Genomic DNA, 22,228 nt, shown 5'->3' with positions numbered 1-22,228 from the left:
AATTATATGTCACCCATTTGTGCCAAAACAAAGAAGAACATATTTGACTTATTCACTGCTCCACTTAACTATACTTTCTCCCGTCATTGTAAATTACATACCAAAGTTCAAATGAAAACAAAACTGTACTAGAGAAATCGTCTTTGAAAAGAAGAATCTCTTCACTCCTTCCCCGACAGCTGCATCTACTGGGACAAAATATAAATTAAGAAAGACTAACCAAGCAAACTTTGTAGACATATATTTAACTAATACTTCCCCAGTATGATGGCAATACCTTCCAGTTTGCAGCAGACAGGGCTTGCCCACTCGACCTTTGGCTCTTTGTAAAAGGAGATAACTGATCTCTCTTGATCCATTATACTTTCCCTCAAATCCATTCACAGGACAACAGCCTTTCTGGTCTCATGCTGTGCAAGTAATTTAGACTTGTAGAGCCAGGCAGCTCTGGTTCCATCAGCTTCACATTTCCACTCTGAAACACAAACTTAGATTAGATAGGGATGGATTAACAAATACAATAATTTCATCCTAATTCATGTAATTCTGAGCTATATAATCATGTATATCCTCAACTGTTTATCTCTGCTTTGACTACCTGGTGTTTCCCCTACACTTGATTTTTCTTCATCTGGACGAGATGCTGCATCTTGAGGCACTACCATGTCATGTGAAGATTGCTCAGCTCTTGTTGAGACAGTGGTAGATGCCAAGATAACAACATCCTGTTCCACTGCACTGCTGCAGAGGTTCCAGGCATTGCTGGTGCTACAGGATGGGACCTCTATCCCTACGGTGGAATTATCAGCCTGCCTAGCCTGAGTCTCAGTAACCAACCGAGGTTCTGCACCATTAAGTGAGCTGTGAGGAAGATTAACAAATATTTTAAACCTATCAACAATGTACAAAGTAGATTTACTATTAATATTTTTGTGGGAAAAATGTTAAATACAAATAAAAACACAATACCCTACCTTGTGCATTTGCTGATGTAGTTTTTCATTTTATTTAAGGGAATGTCTGTGTCACAGCTCAGACATTTTGTGAGTGGCCCTTGTTGTTGGAGGGTACTCTAAAAAAAAAAAAAGAATAATGTATACTTTATATACGTTTCGGATAATGATAAAACCATTATGTATATTTGCCTATTTAAATATTCTCCATATTTATTAGTAAAAAATCACTCACATTTTCCAAAGGGATACTTTTCTGTAGTGGTCTTATATAGATTACTGCTTGTCCAATTCCAGTCAAAGGGCTGCGGAGATAGCGTACTGTATATGCAGTGTCTGGGCATGGGATTGAGCACAGGTTACGGCTTTGTGTTGTCCCTGAGATTCTCAGCAATTCAAACCCTCCTGTATCGTTTAGCTGAGGATAGTTATCCTCAATGGTCGCCTTGAAGATTAGTGGATCATCATCCCTTGCTGCACAATAGATTACATGTAGTTATACAATATCAATACATATTCATGTTATAAATTTATACATTTTCTTTTCTCCTTAAACTCTGACATGTCACATCACCTCGAAATGACATCCGTTTTTCCCCAAGTCCAGCTGCCATAGTTCATATTTAACTGCTTTGGTTGGTACTGTGTCCGCTGGGGCCCCGAAAAGGGGGGGGGTAAAGGGGAAGGATTCATGGGACCCATGAGTGACAGGGGGCCCAGAAGGGCCCTCAATGCAATTGTAATACTGACAAAATGATCTGATACTTAATGAGAAACTTACAATCATGCAAAAAATTTAGTCACAATGCACCGGTATCATCAAGTTTTTTTGTTTTGGAAACATTTCTGAACACTCAACCCCCCTCTATATTTCCCTTAAATGGTTCAGTCCACCTGCTCCTACAGCTGCGAAGCAGCGCAACAGACAGACAGCGAGTGGATGTTTAGACAGCAGCATGTGTCTAAAATTAGGAAGCTTAAAACGAAAAGAAGCTGACACTGGAGAGAGAACAGATGGGTTGACAGTACGTCACCCAGTTCTTTCAGAGGCGAGGTGCTCAGTCAGTTCGTCTGATGGAAAGTTGTGGAACTTAAGCTTGTTGTCTCTTCTAAACTTTGTTCATATAAGCTAGCTCACTTTGCTCCATATTAGCTCATATTTCTGAAAAAAACTTTGGATTTTATTCATTTCACAATTTTAGTCAAATAATTAATGCAGACAAACAATTAGCAAGCAGCTCTGCTAGAAAAAATAAAAAAATAAAATCACGCATGTTCCGAACAGAACCTAGAACAGAAGAAGCAGATGCCTGCCAGACATTCCCTCCCCACCCCTCCCCACCTGAACATGTCCAGGTGGCCCCTGAGGAAGGAGGTGGGCAGCTGAGTGTTGAATTAATTGATTATTGTTAAGAAAAAAACGTATAATAGAAAAATAGTTTAGAATTAATAATAATATATATATATATTTTATTTCTTTATTTAGACTGATTTGAATTGTTTAGAAAAATGCTCAGCTATCACTGTAATGTTAGGTCAGGTCAGTAGTTTGGACTCATCCTCCTGCTTTGCAGTAGGAACAGAGACATTTCTAGTGCAGCAGACTGGGTGACTGCTTTCAATCCAATCAGAGAAATATTTACATTTTCTAGATATCAGAAGATTAACTAGCAATAACCATATAGCATCATATGTTTCCCTACTAATCTAATGCTTCACTTGTGAGTCTACAGATCTGGAGATAAATAAGACTTCATGTGCTGCTACATGAGAGAAACAATGACGTGGAGTATTGGTAGTCAAATCAGTTTCCCTTCACATTGTTGGTGAAATCACTGAAAACACCTTTAAAACAAAATAGTGGGAGGCCACCAGAAATAATGGTCGTGATACTATTATAAATTACATTACATCATTGGAGATACTATATAATTTTGTATGCCATGTACACTACAGAGCCAGGTCCAGGATCATCTTCAAGTTTGTCAGAGAGGAGAGTGGAAATGGAGGAAGACATCGAAGACGGTACAGATTCAGATGATGAGGATACACCACGAGAGAGTGTAGGAAGACTCAGAGAGACAGCAGAGTGTGAGAACATTGAAAATCAAGCTGAAGATGTTGAAAGTGATTCAGATGAGGGGGGCCCACTTCAGTTTCTTTTCATTGGGCCCAAAATCACTAGCAGCGCCCTTGTGTGTCCGACATGTGATCACATAAGCAGAAGAATGTGTGTGTGTATGTGACGTGGCAGGCTTTCTTGGATGATTGGGAGGCCAGAGATGAAGGTGTTGAGGATGGCCTTGCTCTGTAAGGGGCAAACAATCTTGCAACCTCTGCTTTAAAACGTGAAAAAACAGAAAATTACAAAGTGCCAAAGAAAAATGGAAGTGCAATCATAATAAAAAATGATGGTATCACTTCATATTCATGATTTAGTTGTTGTTGTCTGCTTTACTATGCTTAAAGATCAATGTAGGAGCCGTATTGTTTTGGGAAATTATCACTGAATTTTGGGATTGTTTCATTTGGTTGTTATGGTGATGTGAATCACTTGATGTTGCCTGCAACAGGTAAGTAGTCAAAAGGGATTTTCAGTCATTTGGTGGTTTTGCCAGAGAGGAAGGCTGGGTAGCCAGACACTAAATGTCTGATTATGCTCAACAAGTTTCCATGTACATTGCGTTACTCATGTGAACTTCAATCACGTTTAAAAAAGGGGGGAAAAAAACAATGAGTGTGTCTCAAACCGCGCACTTACATGAGTGCACTGGAAGGTAGTGCGTAGTGCGCACTAAGCACTACCTTCTGTAGTGCACACTATCGTGGGTAAGTCCTGATCCAAATTGAGCACTAACGTTTTGCACTTACCGGTGGTGATGTACCAGCTTAGCAGCGCCGCTCCGTTAATATACTTTTTTTTTCTTCCAAAATCACCTTAACATACGTGTTTGCATGTCATCATACTTTTATGCCATTAAATGTCTTTTAAAAGGCCTCATTAGTGAAACAAAGAACCATGGCCTCCACTGTATTAATCTATCTCAGTTGATAATAGAAACCATCAGCACACGTTCATGTGTCTTTGCGTGTCTCCCCCATACTTGTTAGTATAAAGTGCAATTTAAAACACTAAAAAACAGCTTTTAAATAAGCAAAGATATCTTCACTGAATTAAAGTACGTTACATTATACATCTGTTTTCATTGGTGTTTACACTGATACCGTTCACGTCTGGCAACAGGAAACCGATTATACTAGAAACCATCATTTAAAATATGAAATGCAGTAATGAAGACGCTAAAACAGGGATGCAGAAAACATTTTATTTAAAATTTTTATTAAAACATTTCTCTCTTGCTGCCTCCTCTTCTCCACAGCAGCGTCCTAACCCGCAGGTGGTAAATGCCTCCGTGCCACTGCTGGCTCGGTGGTTCGATGCCACAGTGACCTACGGTGAACACACAATGGCAGGTTATATAAAAGCAAACATTATTATGTACTTTATGGGTACTTTGCAGACGCTTATCTAAAGTGACATCAGCTGTGGCTTCGTCAGCGGTACCATGGAAACGGGCCGGTTCTCTAAACCAGCGGCGTTTCCTAATCAGTTTTCAGATCAAGGACCATTTCGTTTACGCCAGAGACCCCGCAGTGCTTAATCTGGAGGTTCAACAATCATGAATAAACATACGGAACCTATAGTATTAATCACTTTTAACACTTATAGCCCATCTACATCCCCAAAATCGGCTATAAAACTGCTAACATTTACGTTGCTAACTCAACTGCAGCCTCCAACATATGATCAGATCCATAACTGTTATCAGGGGTAGAAGAGATAAGAAGCATGCTGCAGTTTATCTTAGAATTTTGATCAAATATCTTCATACTTACAACAGTAGAAAATACCCTGCATCGGTACCGCTGAGTTGGTGGCTGCCAGCCAGGAAAAACTGGTTGAAAGTCCCTCCCCTTCCGCTACGTCAGCAAGATGGCGTCCGTTTAGTGTGTGTAGTGTCCATTGTTTCGCACTAGATTTTTGGCCGAGTTTAGGGCAGCATCCGGGTACTTTCAGTGCACTGAGTTTGTACTGAAATTTCTGTGTCAGCGCACTAAGTACTTAAATGTAGTGTTCAAAGTATAGAAGTGCGCGGTTTGGGACACACTCAATGAATCTATGTGTGTTATTGCGTGGAAGCCGTCAGACCGGATCAATGCACAAAAACTAAAGAAGCATGTATACCTTCAAGGGTTGCTTACCTTGTACTGGGGTTCATGGAGCGTGGTCACCTGCGCTAGCATTAGCATTTGTTAGCCTTGATGCTGGACTGTTGTGTGGACTTAGTCCAGATACCAAATCATCAAAAACATGCTGCTGCTGCTGTTGCTGTGATCCTATTTCAGAAGGAGGTAAAGGCCTTATATTGACATCAAACTGATAAGCAAACTCTCTGAGTAACTCAGAAACTGACTTTTCTCCCGCAGCCATAGCTTTTCAAACCCGTCATCCACTTGTTGCGCTTTCAGCAAGACTAGTTATCCAGTTTATGTGCTTGAATGGCTTGAATCGAAACAGCAAGTGCTGCTGCTTATGCCTGGGTAAAGGAGCAGCCAATAACTGCCAATAACTGGCTCCGCCTTGTCTGCGTTGATTGACAGATTAAATCATTCTGCTGAAAAACGACATTGTGAAATAAATAGACCATTTTGGAAAAGAGCATTATAAAATAAAAACAGACATTGTAAAATAAAAAAAAATAAAAAAAAAAGTTTTTTAAATTTTTTTTTAAATAAATAAATTAATAAAATCTTGAAAAATTTTAAAAAAAGGCATTATTATATTAAGTATGATATTGTAAAAATAATAATTTATTTTTGAAAAAGTAAAAATGAAAGAATATTGAAATATATTTCACATTAATACTGCCCCATTTTTCAATTTCATAGTTATATTAAATATTTGTTTGTTATTTATTAAAATTATATTTATTTCAAAATGGTGTATTTATTTATTTAATTATGAATCTTTTGGGCTTCCATAATGACCAGGCTGAAAATGAAACGTACAAAGCTGCTGCTGGCTGATCCCACGCTGGCTTACCGTCAGATAGTAATGTCTGTTAATTAGGAGTGTGGACATAAATATTTAAAAAGCTTAAAGTGTTGTGATAAGTTGCAAACTCCCAATTAAAAGAAAATACACTTAATAAAATTAAACTAAAAACCAAAGAAAATATTGACTGAAGAATTTAATTTAATTATGTTTTGCTGTTCAGATGATGATGTTATTTAGCGACTTCTAGGACTTTTAGGACAGCCATTAGCTACTTTCCTTATTGAGGAATTGGCAACAGTGCATCTGAAGCATTTCCACTCTGCTGAATCAGAAGATGAAACACCAGTTGTCGCTCACTGTTTTTTTTCTATTTATTGTAGCAATTCTGCTTCTGTTTGACTGTTTTAACCTGCATCCTGTTGGCTTCAGCTCACAGCTTTTATTTTTTATTCAGATTGAAGAGCTGCAGGTTGTCAGAGATCAACTGGGCTTCACTGACCTCAGCTGTGAAGTCCAACCCATCCCATCTGATAGAACTGGACCTGAATGAAAACAACAACATGACGTCTGCTGTTAAAGATCTTTGTGGATTTCTGGAGAGTCCACACTGCAGACTGGAGACTCTGAGGTCAGACACCATGTTTTAATTGTTTATTGAGATTAATACCATGTAAAAGTTGTTCTGGTCTTCAACGTAAAGTCTGTTTTCTACTTCAGTGGTTAGAAAACACTTTTCATCCCAGCAGCAGTTATCTTCAGTCACATGTATTAATAACGACATATTACACCCAAAAACCTCATCATACTAGTAATTTAACAGCTAAAAAAGCAATCACCAGGAAATGGGTCTCACAAGAAAGCCAGACTCTGAATGAATGGATGGACATCACAGTTAACATTTACAGTATGGAAAAGACTTCAGTCCTCGTCATCTTCAAGCTGGAGTTATTCTCTTCTTACTGGACAACATGGATTAATAATGTTATACCACTAAGGCCAGATTTCATTTTCACCAATGAGAAGATGTGAATTGAAGAAATTATACTTTTTTCCATGCTGTTATGTTTTATGTTTTTGATTATGTTTGTTTTTGTTTTTTAATGTTTTTACCTAATTCTATCTATTCATGTTATTTTCTGTAATCATTAGTATTTGTGTAAAGGAATGTTTAGAAATGGAATATATGCTGATATATATGATGCTAAATCATAATAAAAACTAAATAAAATACATATAAATTGCTAAATATAATTTAGAAATACAATTTATCCATGCAAAACTAAATCAGATTGCAAAGTGTTTTGTAATTACACATTTTAAAATTCAGTATTAACAAGGAATTGCGTGTTGGAATATTTTTCATTATTAAACACTTAAATAATTATGAATCCAGCTTTACGTGGAAGTACTCCCTTTTGATCTCTTATCCAAAACATAATCTGCTCCAGAGCAGGTTAACTGTTCAGCGTTAAGTTACCATGGTGATTTATCCATGTCAGAAATAAACCAGCTTTGTTGTACAGAAAACCCAGAATTAACCCTGAAGTTATCCTGATAAGAGAAAATCTATCTTCGTAGTACAGGTCTCTGTTCTTATGTTTTCTTTTGAGATCTTCTGTTTGGTAAGTCTTCATTTCCTTTAGTTCACTGCTTTGGTAAAGTTCTGGTTTTGTGTTGATACACTGGTGTATCCTCACTTATAGCTCCTGCTGGAGCCTCCTTTCTCCTCCATCATTAAAGGCAGGACAGAGGAGAGAGGAGACAAGGAGGCTGAAATGAGGTAAAATGAGCCTCAGGTCTCCTTTTCTGCTCGTCCCACACCTGTGTTAGGTTAGTGGTTACCTGGCCCAGTATTTCTAGAAGCAGCTTTCATTCCTTCGTTGTCAGATCCTTGTTTATCTCTATGATGCTGTGATTTGTAGCGAGTGCTGACTGAAACATGTGAAATAACACAACTTTTTCACTGCTGTTGGTTGTTTTCACTCCCAGTCATTTGAATAAAGGAAGGATTAAAGAAGTCTTTGTATTTCCCAGGTTCCCTGAAGGCAGCATTATAGGGGGAGTCCCTTCATCCTCCTCTGTTATTCTGTCACTCAGGATTCAACACCTCTGTCAGATGACGTCCTACAATTCAGATCAGAGACAAAAGTTTAAGGTGAAAATAAAAATCTGAATCTGAAAACAGAAAATCTGAAACCGAAAGAAAAACATCTAAAATATGAAAACAAGAATTTAACAAATAAGATTTAAAGTAAAACATGTTTATAAAAAACATCTCAAACTGAAATTAACTGAAATGAAGTTTTGCTGCATTTTTTTTTATTTTAAACTCAGTTTTTTCAAAGATCCAAACTTGACTTTTAGTTTGAGTTTCTATGTAAAGAAACATTGTGACCCATTTCATCTCAATCCAGAAACAGCTTTGATCACCAACATCTGGACTGATGTGCTAATTAGTCCAGTGTTTGGTTTCATTAACAGGACGTTTACACCAAGCTGACAATCTGCTGTCGCTCACATCTGCAGTGTTGGAAACATGTGTTTCAGTGTGTGTGTCCTGTCACCATTATCAGACTCTGGAGTCTTTTTTCATCCAGTTCAGCCGGTAGAATCAGAGTCATGTCTGTCGGTGAGAGAACTCACTCTGATTGAAGTCACTACGTCTTTATTGAAGCTGCAGCATGTTGTCATTAATATTAATGAGAACTCTTCTTCTCTGCTTCTGTTTGACTGTTTTAACCTGCATCCTGTTGGCTTCAACTCACAGCTTTTATTCTTTATTCAGATTGAAGAACTGCAGTTTGTCAGAGATCAGCTGTGCTTCACTGACCTCAGCTCTGAAGTCAAACCCATCCCATCTGATAGAACTGGACCTGAGCTGCAACAACAACATGACGTCTGCTGTTGAAGATCTTTGTGGATTTCTGGAGAGTCCACACTGCAGACTGGAGACTCTGAGGTCAGACACCAAGTTTTATTTGTTTATTGAGATTAATACCATGTAAAAGTTGTTCTGGTCTTCAACGTAAAGTCTGTTTTCTTCTTCAGTGGTTTAGTTCATGAAATGATTATTTATTATTAAAGCAAAAGACTTTGATTCTGTCAGACAGAAACAAATATATAATCACTGACTGATGCTTCTAGACGTTGAGCATTAGTGAATATCTATGGATGAAATAATGATCAAGTAATAATTAATCAGCTGATATGAAGCAACTCTCCACCATCACTGATAGAAATGAAGCATCTTTGACTTGATTAGAAAACACTTTTCATCCCAGCAGCAGTTATCTTCACTCACATGCATTAATAATGACATATTCCACCCAAAAACCTCATCACACTAATAATTTAACAGAAATCATTCTCAGTTGATTTTCATTTCATTAAAATGATCTCTGTTACACAAGGTCAGTTCACACTGAAACAGATATTCCTGTTAAGTGGATTTAAGTAAAATACAAAGAAGAATTTATCTGAAGAAAAACAACATGATTGATAAAATGAATTAAAGGTAAGCTATGACCTAACTTGTTGCTAGGTAACAGTGGATGGAAAGAAGTTGTGAGAGTGTGTGAGCAGCTTTCCATCAGGTGAGAAATGTGTGAAAATGTGGAGCAGAGTCAGTGTTTCATAGCTCTGCAGCCAAAGAGAAGCTGAGAAGGTGAACTGCTACGACCCTGTGCAGGTGATCCAAACACAGACACAAAGGATGATTACTGAACAGCCATGAAGGAGAGAGGCAGGGATGCTCCATCACTGGAGATAAATGCTGTTCTGTTTACCTGCTGTGTTTGTTTCTTCTGCTTTATTTATTCACAGCACAGAGTTGGTGTGAAGAGCTTGTGTGTGAATGTAGGTTGAGAAACAGCAGATAAGAAATATGGAGCTGAATCACAACCACAATGTTTCTCTGTCTGAAAAATATTTCAGTCTTCAGGAATAGAAGTTGATGAATCAAGTTTTTATATTGAATTTTGGAAAAAAATAAAAATGCATTAAAATTTAAAAGAAATGCAGCAGAAATCTTTTCAGTTTTAATGTAAAATCTTTTTGTTTTCAGATTCAGATCTTTCTTTAAATTTCACTTTTTCATATAAACTAATCTTTATAGTAAAATAAGATCAGCTGACAGTCAGACAAACTTATGTTTTAGAATTGATTTTAGGATTTTACTGTTGACTTTTAAAGCCCTCCATGGTCATTCACCCTCCTATTTATCAGACCTTTTACATCCATATGAAACGGAGCTTTTATGGTCAAAGCCTCTAAACTCTGGAATGAGCTGCCTGAGATCAGGTCAACAAAGTCAGTTCCTCTTTTATATCTCTTCTTATAACATCCTTTTATTATTATTATTATTATTATTATTAACAATAATTGCAGCAGTTAAAACACCAATTTTATTCCCTCTGATCTCCCAGTAAAGTCAATTTCATTTATGAAGCACATTTAAAAACAATCTCAGATGAAGTGCTGTACAAAGCAAAGCAGATAAAATACCTAAGCCATCGTTAAAATAAAATAAAACCAATATATCTCAAAATACAAAATACATAAATAAATAATTTAAAAATTACATTAAAATGACATAAAACACATAAGAACATAAATACAATAAAACTCAATTAGAATTTTTAAGCTGGAGGAAAAGCCAGTGAGAAAATGTGTGTTTTTAATAATGATTTAAAATGCTCAACGCTCTGCACTGATCTCATGTTAAAAGGCAGAATGTTCCAGAGTCTGGGAGCAGCGACAGAAAAAGCTCGGTCACCTCTGCCTCTTAACCTGCTTCTAGGAACTTTTAAGAGCAGCTGGTTAGTTGATCTCAGTGCTCTGACAGGACTGTGAATGATTATAAGCTCTGATAAATAAGGTGGTGGTGTGACTTTAAAAACAAGTAATAAAATCTTGAACTGGATCCTGTACTGCTCTCTGCTTCTGTTTGACTGTTTTAACCTGCATCCTGTTAGCTTCAGCTTACAGCTTTTATTCTTTATTCAGGTTGCAGTACTGCAGGTTGTCAGAGATCAGTTTGGCTTTCCTGGTGTCAGCTCTGAGGTCCAACCCATCCCATCTGACAAAACTGGACCTGAGATACAACAACCTGCTGGAATCAGATGTGAAGGAGCTGCTTGATCTGGTGGAGAATCCAAACAATAGACTGAAAACTTTGAGGTAATTTTACTGACTGTTGCTGTATTTTTATTGACAATTAAACCCAATTTATCCTCATCTATATTTTTTGTTGATTACATTGAACAACAACACATTAAACAACTTTAATGTTGTCATACATTTTTATTGAAGTGAAAACGTCTGATTACATTTCATGTACAAGTTTTCTTATATGTACATTTATTTCTTCACGTAGGTTTGATCACCTGAATTTGTCAGAGATCAGGTGTGAGTCTCTGGCCTCAGCTCTGAAGAAAGACCCCACAGATCTGACAGAACTGGACCTCAGTAACAACGAACTGAAGGATTCTGATGTGAAGCAGCTTTGTGTTTTTCTATCGAGTCCAAACTGCAGACTGGAGACTCTGAGGTCAGACACATTTTACTTGTGTGCTTTGATTATTATCACATGAAAAGTTGTATTGAAACTAAACTGTAGACGTAAGGCTGATGTTATACTGAACCACATTGAGGAATATATTTTCTTCTTCAGTTAATTAATCCATTTACAGTTTAGCTCAACCTTAAAGTTTATATTATTATTAACAAAACATTGAGTCTGTCAGCCAGTATTGACATTTTGATCAGTTATTGAGCCAATATTCCCCACTATTGTCTAATAATCCTTTGATTTAGTTAGATGACAATAATAATAATAACATAGTTATATGTGTTAGCTTTGTTGTGTACAGCACTTTGGTTGACAGTGTTGTTTTTAAAGTTTTCTACAAATATAGTGGATTAGATTGTAGAAAGCAGCTTTCAGCAGAGTAGCTGTACTTTTTTATTCTTCTGTAGTTTTCATACTTTTATGAAACAAAAGCTTCATCATCTTGATAATAAAAGAATAAAACCCTCATCACATTCTCATCTTCTCATCAGTTCTCTGTGGGTCAGCTGATATGAATTTTGACTCTCAGTAGAATAAGTGAGAAGACAAGTTTAATCCTCCTGACAACATGAGTTCTGTCTGATTAGTGAGCTACACTGGATCAGGATAAAGGAGCTTCCTGTAACATCTCAGCTGTGTGGTGTGGTACCAGGATCAGGGAGCTGCTTCTGAGCCAGCAACAGATAGTTACAGCATAAAGGGTCAGGCAGGTTCATATAACCAATGTCACCAGTGTCACTAAACTGATTCTTCTACACTGACTGCTGGTTTTTATTTTCCATAAACAGATTCCACCTTCAGCTTAACTTGATGCACATTATTTAACTAGTTGCACTGTGTGAATCATAATCTACTTGTGTCCATTCAGCAAACAGCTTGTTATCATTTCATTCTTGCTTTGTTCAGCCTTCGGTGTAGAGGACCAGGAGGGTCTTTGAAATAGCAAAACAGCGTTTTGATGATGAGTACTTAATTGTGGGATGAAAATATAGATTGCTAAATATAATTAGAATACAACAAATATTCATAGAAAGAAATCAGAATGTAAAATGTTTTGTAATTACAGATTTTAAAATTCTGTATTGACAAGGAATTGCATATCGGAATATCAATTAATTGTTAAGTACTTTACTGTTTAGTGTAAGTTACCATGGTGACTTATTCTAGTAAGAAGTGAACAAACTTCATAGTACAGAAAACCCAGGGTTAACCCAGAAGTAGGGCTGGACAATAATTCAATATCAATATATATCACTGATGTTCAAACCAGTCAGTGATTCAAGCCAAACAGAAAGAGCTGCAACACATTGGCTACGTAAGAGATGACGTACACCACAGACATGGAGCCCGACCTATGAGCCCGACCAAGCCCAGCAGCAGTTGTAGAGATGGGATTTATGGCTCTTTGAAGGGAGCCGGATCTTGAGGAGCCATTTCTTTCAAAGAGCCATTCAAAAGACTGGCTAGTTCTCACAATATCTTAGAAAATTTCACAATATATAAGAATGACAAACAATCAAAATATGTACCTATATAAAATCTACTTTACAAGATTAAAAAATTATAGGAAAATATAGATAAAAAAGGATAAACCTGAGCAGTCAGTGCAAATTCTAGTAAATGTTTTGGATAGAACTCACAATATTTGTTTACCAAACAAAACTCTCTGCCCATAGATGTTTCACATGAGTGGAGTGTGTTGAACATCAGACTTCTATGATGTCACATGTTATTTATTTTATTTTCATTTTACTTAACTGTACTACTTCTTATTTACTTATTTATTTATTCATTCAGTCATTTTTAGCTGGGGGGGAATGAAAGATTTCATTGAGTGTGTTTATTCTTATTCTACTTTGATGTATGTGTTAATGCTTGTTTTATTGAACAGAGATATGAACTGAGATATGCATAAATGCTTTTAATCATGTAAAGTACTTTGTGTTGCCTATGGCATGAAAAGCGCTTTATAAATAAAGTTTGATTTGATTTGATGAAGGCAGTGTCAAAAAATTGTATATAAAAAGAATGGCTCACAAATGAACGGCTCACAGCTGTGAATCGGTTCCCATCGTTCATTTAAAAGAGTCGTTCAAAAGAATTGATTCGTTCATGAACGTCACATCTCTAAGCAGTTGGCTGTGCTCAGTGTGAGGTAGAAGGCTAGGCTAAGCTCCAACGTGACAAGTTTCAGCTACAAAATGAGTGCTCATGACTGTAATGCAAACGTGACTGAACAAGCTTCCACAAGCGAAGAGAAAGCAGACGACATTGTTGATAAGAGAGGAAAGACTAAGGCTGAATCCCATTTCACCCTTTGCCCTACCACTTAGCCCTACCCCTCCGTTTTGCATGTTCGTGTGTAGGGGTAGAGGCCTCCCAATTTCTTAGGACAGAGGGTAGGGGTAAGTGGTAGGGCTATATACCCCTTCAAACGAAGATTTTTCAGAGGCACACTTCAAACGCAGTGGTATAAAAAATTTCCCGTTCTATATGAGAAACTTTTTCTACGCACATCACACTTTCTTGAGGTGCAGGGAAACACACACTTACAAAAAAAAGCCACACAGAAAAAGAGTATGAGAATAGAAGAATATTGTGTTCAAAAATCCATTTGAAATAGGAAGACACAAACACCAGAGAGTTTGAGTAGAATTGACAATTCTTTGTTTCCCAGAAGAATAAAAGTTGCATATCTCTTAAGAGCAGCGCGAGACTGTGGTGAACCACTAACCTGTACAAGCTGGTATGCTGCATTTGTTTTACAGGGCTTCCAACTCTCACGAATTGGCCGTGATACTCACACATTTGAGTGGCTTCTTATGCTCTCACGCTAAACCTCCGATTTCTCACGCTGAAATACACATCAAGAGCAATGCCGGCTAATCGAGACGTTTAAGAGGCTTCTCAGTGGGCCACATTACCTTTGGGCCGGTGTCCCGGCGTATATGTCAAAAAGACGCAGCATTGCAGCAGCGTGGTTCACTCACTGCTCGTAGATCAGTCTGACACGCAGTGATGAGGGAGATATTTCAGCTTCATAAACAGCAACGATGCACAGTACATCTTTTCCTAGTTTTTTAAATACAACAGGCAGTTTTGCCAGTTTTCCCTGTCTGAGCCCCATGTTTAATATGTTTTAATATATTTTTTGAAAGCCAGTTTTATTTACAGAACAGAGACTTTATTATCTATCATACTTATTGTTTTTGGTTGTGTTTGGTTTTCATTCATTGGTAATGAGACCGAGAGTCCATTCTAGTTATTGTTTTTATTTTATTTAAAATTTCTTCCAGTTCCAGTGTAAAATGTTCTTTAGTGACTACTGATGATGTATATGATTATTTAAGGGGTGTCCCAATTCATAGGGGTTGACTTTCATCCCTTCCTCTTCTGGCTCTGCTTTTAAGGGGCAAGTGGCAAGGTGAAGGGGTAACAAAGAGAAATGGGATTGGGCCTTACTCTGTGGTACTCAGTGTTGCCAACGTAGAAGACTTTGTCGCTATATTTAGATATTTAGTTGTCACTCCCCTCTAGCGACTTTTTTTTAAGCAACTTTTTCTGGTATTATTGGAGACTTTTGGAAACTGACGTAAATGAACGTAGTTTACTCTTATCAGTGAGGAGTGGTTGCTGCGCAGACTCTTCCCCCATCCTAAAGCATTAAGGCTTGGTCCTCCCACAGCTGCATTCAGAGCAGGAGATCAGCTCTGTTTCATGACCAGGCTGAAAATGAAACGTACAAAGCTGCTGCTGGCTGATCCCACGCTGGCTTAGGTCTGTTAATTAGGAGTGTGGATATAAATATTTAAAAAGCTTAAAGTGTTGTGACAAGTTGCAAACTCCCAATTAAAAGAAAATACACTTAATAAAATTAAACTAAAAACCAAAGAAAATATTGACTGAAGAATTTAATTTAATTTAATTATGTTTTGCTGATCAGATGATGATGTCATTTAGCGACTTCTAGGACTTTTAGGACAGCTAATAGCTACTTTCCTTATTGAGGAATTGGCAACAGTGCATCTGAAACATTTCCACTCTGCTGAGTCAGAAGATGAAACACCAGTTGTTGCTCACTGTTTTTTTTTTCTATTTATTGTAGCATTTCTGCTTCTGTTTGACTGTTTTAACCTGAATCCTGTTGGCTTCAGCTCACAGCTTTTATTTTTTATTCAGATTGAAGAACTGCAGTTTGTTAGAGATCAGCTGTGCTTCACTGACCTCAGCTCTGAAGTCCAACCCATCCCATCTGATAGAACTGGACCTGAGCGACAACGACATGACGTCTGCTGTTAAAGATTTTTGTGGATTTCTGGAGAGTCCACACTGCAGACTGGAGACTCTGAGGTCAGACACCATGTTTTAATTGTTTATTGAGATTAATACCATGTAAAAGTTGTTCTGGTCTTCAACGTAATGTCTGTTTTTTTCTTTAGTGGTTTAGTTCATGAAATGATGATTTATTAAATAAAAGCAAAAGACTTTGATTCTGTCAGACAGAAACAAATATATAATCACTGACTGATGCTTCTAGACGTTGAGCATTAGTGAATATCTATGGATGAAATAAAGATCAAGTAATAATCAATCAGCTGATATGAAGCAACTCTCCACCATCACTGATAGAAATGAAGCATCTTTGACTTGATTAGAAAACACTTTTCATCCCAGCAGCAGTTATCTTCACTCACATGCATTAATAAAAACGTATTACACCCAAAAACCTCATCACACTAATAATTTAACAGCTAAAAAAGCAATCACCAGGAAATGGGTCTCACAAGAAAGCCCGACTCTGAATGAATGGATGGACATCACAGTTAACATTTACAGTATGGAAAAGACTTCAGTCCTCGTCAACTTCAAGCTGGAGTTATTCTCTTCTTACTGGACAACATGGATTAATAATGTTATACCACTAAGGCCAGATTTCATTTTCACGAATGAGAAGATATGAATTGAAGAAATTATACTTTTTTCCATGCTGTTATGTTTTATGTTTTTGATTATGTTTGTTTTTGTTTTTTAATGTTTTTACCTAATTCTATCTATTCATGTTATTTTCTGTAATCATTAGTATTTGTGTAAAGGAATGTTTAGAAATGGAATATATGCTGATATATGATGCTAAATCATAATAAAAACTAAATAAAAATACATATAAATTGCTAAATATAATTTAGAAATACAATTTATCCATGCAAAACTAAATCAGATTGCAAAGTGTTTTGTAATTACACATTTTAAAATTCAGTATTAACAAGGAATTGCGTATTGGAATATTTTTCATTATTAAACACTTAAATAATTATGAATCCAGCTTTACGTGGAAGTACTCCCTTTTGATCTCTTATCCAAAACATAATCTGCTCCAGAGCAGGTTAACTGTTCAGCGTAAGTTACCATGGTGATTTATCCATGTCAGAAATGAACCAGCTTTGTTGTACAGAAAACCCAGAATTAACCCTGAAGTTATCCTGATAAGAGAACATCTATCTTCGTAGTACAGGTCTCTGTTCTTATGTTTTCTTTTGAGATCTTCTGTTTGGTGAGTCTTCGTTTCCTTTAGTTCACTGCTTTGGTAAAGTCCTGGTTTTGTGTTGAAACACTGGTGTATCCTCACTTATAGCTCCTGCTGGAGCCTCCTTTCTCCTCCATCATTAAAGGCAGGACAGAGGAGAGAGGAGACAAGGAGGCTGAAATGAGGTAAATTGAGCCTCAGGTCTCCTTTTCTGCTTGTCCCACACCTGTGTTAGGTTAGTGGTTACCTGGCCCAGTATTTCTAGAAGCAGCTTTCATTCCTTCATTGTCAGATCCTTGTTTATCTCTATGATGCTGTGATTTGTAGCGAGTGCTGACTGAAACATGTGAAATAACACAACTTTATCACTGTTGTTGCTTGTTTTCATTCCCAGTCATTTGAATAAAGGAAGGATGAAAGAAGTCATTGTATTTCCCAGGTTTCCTGAAGGCAGCATTATAGGGGGAGTCCCTTCATCCTCCTCTGTTATTCTGTCACTCAGGATTCAACACCTCTGTCAGATGACGTCCTACAGCTCAGATCAGAGACAAAACTTTAAAGTGAAAATAAAAATCTGAATCTGAAAACAGAAAATCTGAAACCGAAAGAAAAAAATCTAAAATATGAAAACAAGAATTTAACAGTTAAGATTTAAAGTAAAACATGTTTATAAAAATATCTCAAACTGAAATTAACTGAAATGAAGTTTTGCTGCATTTGTTTTTATTTTAAACTTAGTTTTTTTCAAAGATGCAAACTTGACTTTTAGTTTGAGTTTCTATGTAAAGAAACATTGTGACCCAGTTCATCTCCATCCAGAAACAGCTTTGATCACCAACATCTGGACTGATGTGCTAATTAGTCCAGTGTTTGGTTTCATTAACAGGCCGTTTACACCAAACTGACAATCTGCTGTCACTCACATCTGCAGTGTTGGAAACATGTGTTTCAGTGTGTGTGTCCTGTCACCATTATCAGACTCTGGAGTCTTTTTTCATCCAGTTCAGCCGGTAGAATCAGAGTCATGTCTGTCGGTGAGAGAACTCACTCTGATTGAAGTCACTACGTCTTTATTGAAGCTGCAGCATGTTGTCATTAATATTAATGAGAACTCTTCTTCTCTGCTTCTGTTTGACTGTTTTAACCTGCATCCTGTTGGCTTCAGCTCACAGCTTTTATTCTTTATTCAGGTTGCAGTACTGCAGGTTGTCAGAGATCAGCTGGGCTTCACTGACCTCAGCTCTGAAGTCCAACCCATCCCATCTGATAGAACTGGACCTGAGCAACAACAACAACATGACGTCTGCTGTTAAAGATCTTTGTGGATTTCTGGAGAGTCCACACTGCAGACTGGAGACTCTGGGGTCAGACACCATGTTTTATTTGTTTATTGAGATTAATACCATGTAAAAGTTGTTCTGGTTTTCAACATAAAGTCTGTTTTCTTCTTCAGTGGTTTAGTTCATGAAATGATGATTTATTAAATAAAAGTAAAAGACTTTGATTCTGTCAGACAGAAACAAATATATAATCACTGACTGATGCTTCTAGACGTTGAGCATTAGTGAATATCTATGGATGAAATAATGATCAAGTAATAATTAATCAGCTGATATGAAGCAACTCTCCACCATCACTGATAGAAATGAAGCATCTTTGACTTGATTAGAAAACACTTTTCATCCCAGCAGCAGTTATCTTCACTCACATGCATTAATAATGACATATTCCACCCAAAAACCTCATCACACTAATAATTTAACAGAAATCATTCTCAGTTGATTTTCATTTCATTAAAATGATCTCTGTTACACAAGGTCAGTTCACACTGAAACAGATATTCCTGTTAAGTGGATTTAAGTAAAATACAAAGAAGAATTTATCTGAAGAAAAATAACATGATTGATAAAATGAAATAAAGTTAAGCTATGACCTAACTTGTTGCTAGGTAACAGTGGATGGAAAGAAGTTGTGAGAGTGTGTGAGCAGCTTTCCATCAGGTGAGAAATGTGTGAAAATGTGGAGCAGAGTCAGTGTTTCATAGCTCTGCAGCCAAAGAGAAGCTGAGAAGGTGAACTGCTACGACCCTGTGCAGGTGATCCAAACACAGACACAAAGGATGATTACTGAACAGCCATGAAGGAGAGAGGCAGGGATGCTCCATCACTGGAGATAAATGCTGTTCTGTTTACCTGCTGTGTTTGTTTCTTCTGCTTTATTTATTCACAGCACAGAGTTGGTGTGAAGAGCTTGTGTGTGAATGTAGGTTGAGAAACAGCAGATAAGAAATATGGAGCTGAATCACAACCACAATGTTTGTTTGTCTGGAAAATATTTCAGTCTTCAGGAATAGAAGTTGATGAATCAAGTTCTTGTATTGAATTTTGAAAACAAAAAAAATGCATTAAAAATTAAAATAAATGCAGCAGAATTCTTTAAATTTGAGCTGTTAGCTGAGATTTTGACTTTCTATGGATACCACACGTTTACAGTTACATCTACAGACCTGACGCTACACCTGGAAACGAGATGTTAACCCCTTAACTCCCGGTAGTGGAGGCTGCAGGTTCAGAGGTGTTAAACTAAACAGTCAAGCTGTGGGGAAGTTACGACTCCCGGTTGCTGATTCAGGACTGTTACCGACCGATGCAGAGCTTCGGTTAGAAAGCTGACGAGTCATCCAAGAAGATTTAACACTTTACTTAAGAACATGCAGATACAGGATTACAGCCGTGGGCACGCAGGTGAACAGTATGTACAGGCAACAGGAACAGCAGGGAAAGGTAATAGAAGGCAGGGTAAGCAGGGTAGGCTGTTGTAGGCAGTTTATCATCAAGGACTGCATTAAGGCGCTGAACACATCGTATAACCTACGTGGCGAACGGGAAGCGGAGCTACTCTAACTACTACAATGTAAAACGCTTCCTTCAGAATAAGAACACAAGTCCGTCACTTGGAGAATTCACAACACAAGCTAAGAATGAAAGGTTAGAGAAATTATATCCAGAAATCTGGATAATGAAGCAGTGAAGGTGCATGGATGGAAGTTATTGTTCATATAGTGAATATTTCTCTCTCCTCACCATCTAGAAGCTGTGAGATTCTAATCCTGCTTTCTGTCTGTTCACCTGATGCTGATATTCATCACATATTGTTCCTTCTGTGTTTAGAAGGAAGCAGCTTCACAGCTTTAAATTCATCCTGCTGACTTTTTACCTTTTAGTTAGTAAATCCTGAACATTTCATCCTTCTTTCTCATAAATATTTGATTTTATATGTATTAAGAAATACTTTAACTGTTGCTGTTTAAAGAGAAAACTGCTGCTAAACCTGTTTATGTGTTTAGTGCAGGAATCTGCAGCCTTTCCAATCCAAAGAGACATTTTTCCCTCAGCCAGCTAAATAAAACTTGTTTAGAGCTGCAAATGTTACGAGACTTTTTAAAGAGGCAACTTAATATATATATTTTAATGAAGAGCCACCAAAGGATTGTTATTTTTGAAGAACCACATTTTTATTTCCATTTTTCAGTTTTAATATAAAGAGAAACATAAAACCTTTATAAAAAGAGGATAAACAGACTTTCTTCTAAGTGATGTAGATAATTGTGGAAAATTATTTAAAAGAAAAAAAAAAACATCCCTGGTTTCCAACCTAAAGACCCTACTTTATCTCTGCTGTTGGTTGTTTTCACTCCCAGTCATTTGAATATAGGAAGGATGAAAGAAGTCATTGTATTTCCCAGGTTCCCTGAAGGCAGCATTATAGGGGGAGTCCCTTCATCCTCCTTTGTTATTCTGTCACTCAGGATTCAACACCTCTGTCAGATGACGTCCTACAGCTCAGATCAGAGACAAAAGTTTAAAGTGAAAATAAAAATCTGAATCTGAAAACAGAAAATCTGAAACCGAAAGAAAAAAAATCTAAAATATGAAAACAAGAATTTAACAGTTAAGATTTAAAGTAAAACATGTTTATAAAAAATATCTAAAACTGAAATTAACTGAAATGAAGTTTTGCTGCATTTGTTTTTTATTTAAACTCAGTTTTTTCAAAGATCCAAACTTGACTTTTAGTTTGAGTTTCTATGTAAAGAAACATTGTGACCCAGTTCATCTCCATCCAGAAACAGCTTTGATCACCAACATCTGGACTGATGTGCTAATTAGTCCAGTGTTTGGTCTCATTAACACGCCGTTTACACCAAGCTGACAATCTGCTGTCGCTCACATCTGCAGTGTTGGAAACATGTGTTTCAGTGTGTGTGTCCTGTCACCATTATCAGCCTCTGGAGTCTTTTTTCATCCAGTTCAGCCGGTAGAATCAGAGTCATGTCTGTCGGTGAGAGAACTCACTCTGATTGAAGTCACTACGTCTTTATTGAAGCTGCAGCATGTTGTCATTAATATTAATGAGAACTCTTCTTCTCTGCTTCTGTTTGACTGTTTTAACCTGCATCCTGTTGGCTTCAGCTCACAGCTTTTATTCTTTATTCAGATTGAAGAACTGCAGTTTGTCAGAGATCAGCTGTGCTTCACTGACCTCAGCTCTGAAGTCCAACCCATCCCTTCTGATAGAACTGGACCTGAGCAACAACAACAACATGACGTCTGCTGTTAAAGATCTTTGTGGATTTCTGGAGAGTCCACACTGCAGACTGGAGACTCTGAGGTCAGACACCAAGTTTTATTTGTTTATTGAGATTAATACCATGTAAAAGTTGTTCTGGTCTTCAACGTAAAATCTGTTTTCTTCTTCAGTGGTTTAGTTCATGAAATGATTATTTATTATTAAAGCAAAAGACTTTGATTCTGTCAGACAGAAACAAATATATAATCACTGACTGATGCTTCTAGACGCTGAGCATTAGTGAATATCTATGGATGAAATAATGATCAAGTAATAATTAATCAGCTGATATGAAGCAACTCTCCACCATCACTGATAGAAATGAAGCATCTTTGACTTGATTAGAAAACACTTTTCATCCCAGCAGCAGTTATCTTCACTCACATGCATTAATAACGACATATTCCACCCAAAAACCTCATCACACTAATAATTTAACAGAAATCATTCTCAGTTGATTTTCATTTCATTAAAATGATCTCTGTTACACAAGG

General features: G+C 37.0%; 2 protein-coding genes across 2 annotated transcripts in view; one reads left to right on the top strand and one right to left on the bottom strand.

Annotated features, from left to right (window-relative positions):
* LOC121628730 (NACHT, LRR and PYD domains-containing protein 12-like) overlaps positions 1–22,228 on the bottom strand; it is a 354,419-nt gene that overhangs the window by 63,665 nt on the left and 268,526 nt on the right. The window lies entirely within an intron of this gene.
* Positions 1–22,228, top strand: part of LOC121628724 (NACHT, LRR and PYD domains-containing protein 12-like) — a 2,607,341-nt gene that overhangs the window by 2,543,829 nt on the left and 41,284 nt on the right. The window contains exons 36-39 of the mRNA XM_041967976.1: positions 6,467–6,640; positions 11,017–11,190; positions 11,387–11,560; positions 15,761–15,931. Of these exons, the coding sequence (XP_041823910.1) occupies positions 6,467–6,640; positions 11,017–11,190; positions 11,387–11,560; positions 15,761–15,931 (693 nt within the window). The remainder of the gene's footprint in view (positions 1–6,466; positions 6,641–11,016; positions 11,191–11,386; positions 11,561–15,760; positions 15,932–22,228) is intronic.

Source organism: Melanotaenia boesemani, chromosome 18 (assembly GCF_017639745.1).
Source record: "Melanotaenia boesemani isolate fMelBoe1 chromosome 18, fMelBoe1.pri, whole genome shotgun sequence".
Lineage (NCBI taxonomy): Eukaryota > Metazoa > Chordata > Actinopteri > Atheriniformes > Melanotaeniidae > Melanotaenia > Melanotaenia boesemani.
This window is presented reverse-complemented; position numbering and strand designations above follow the sequence as displayed.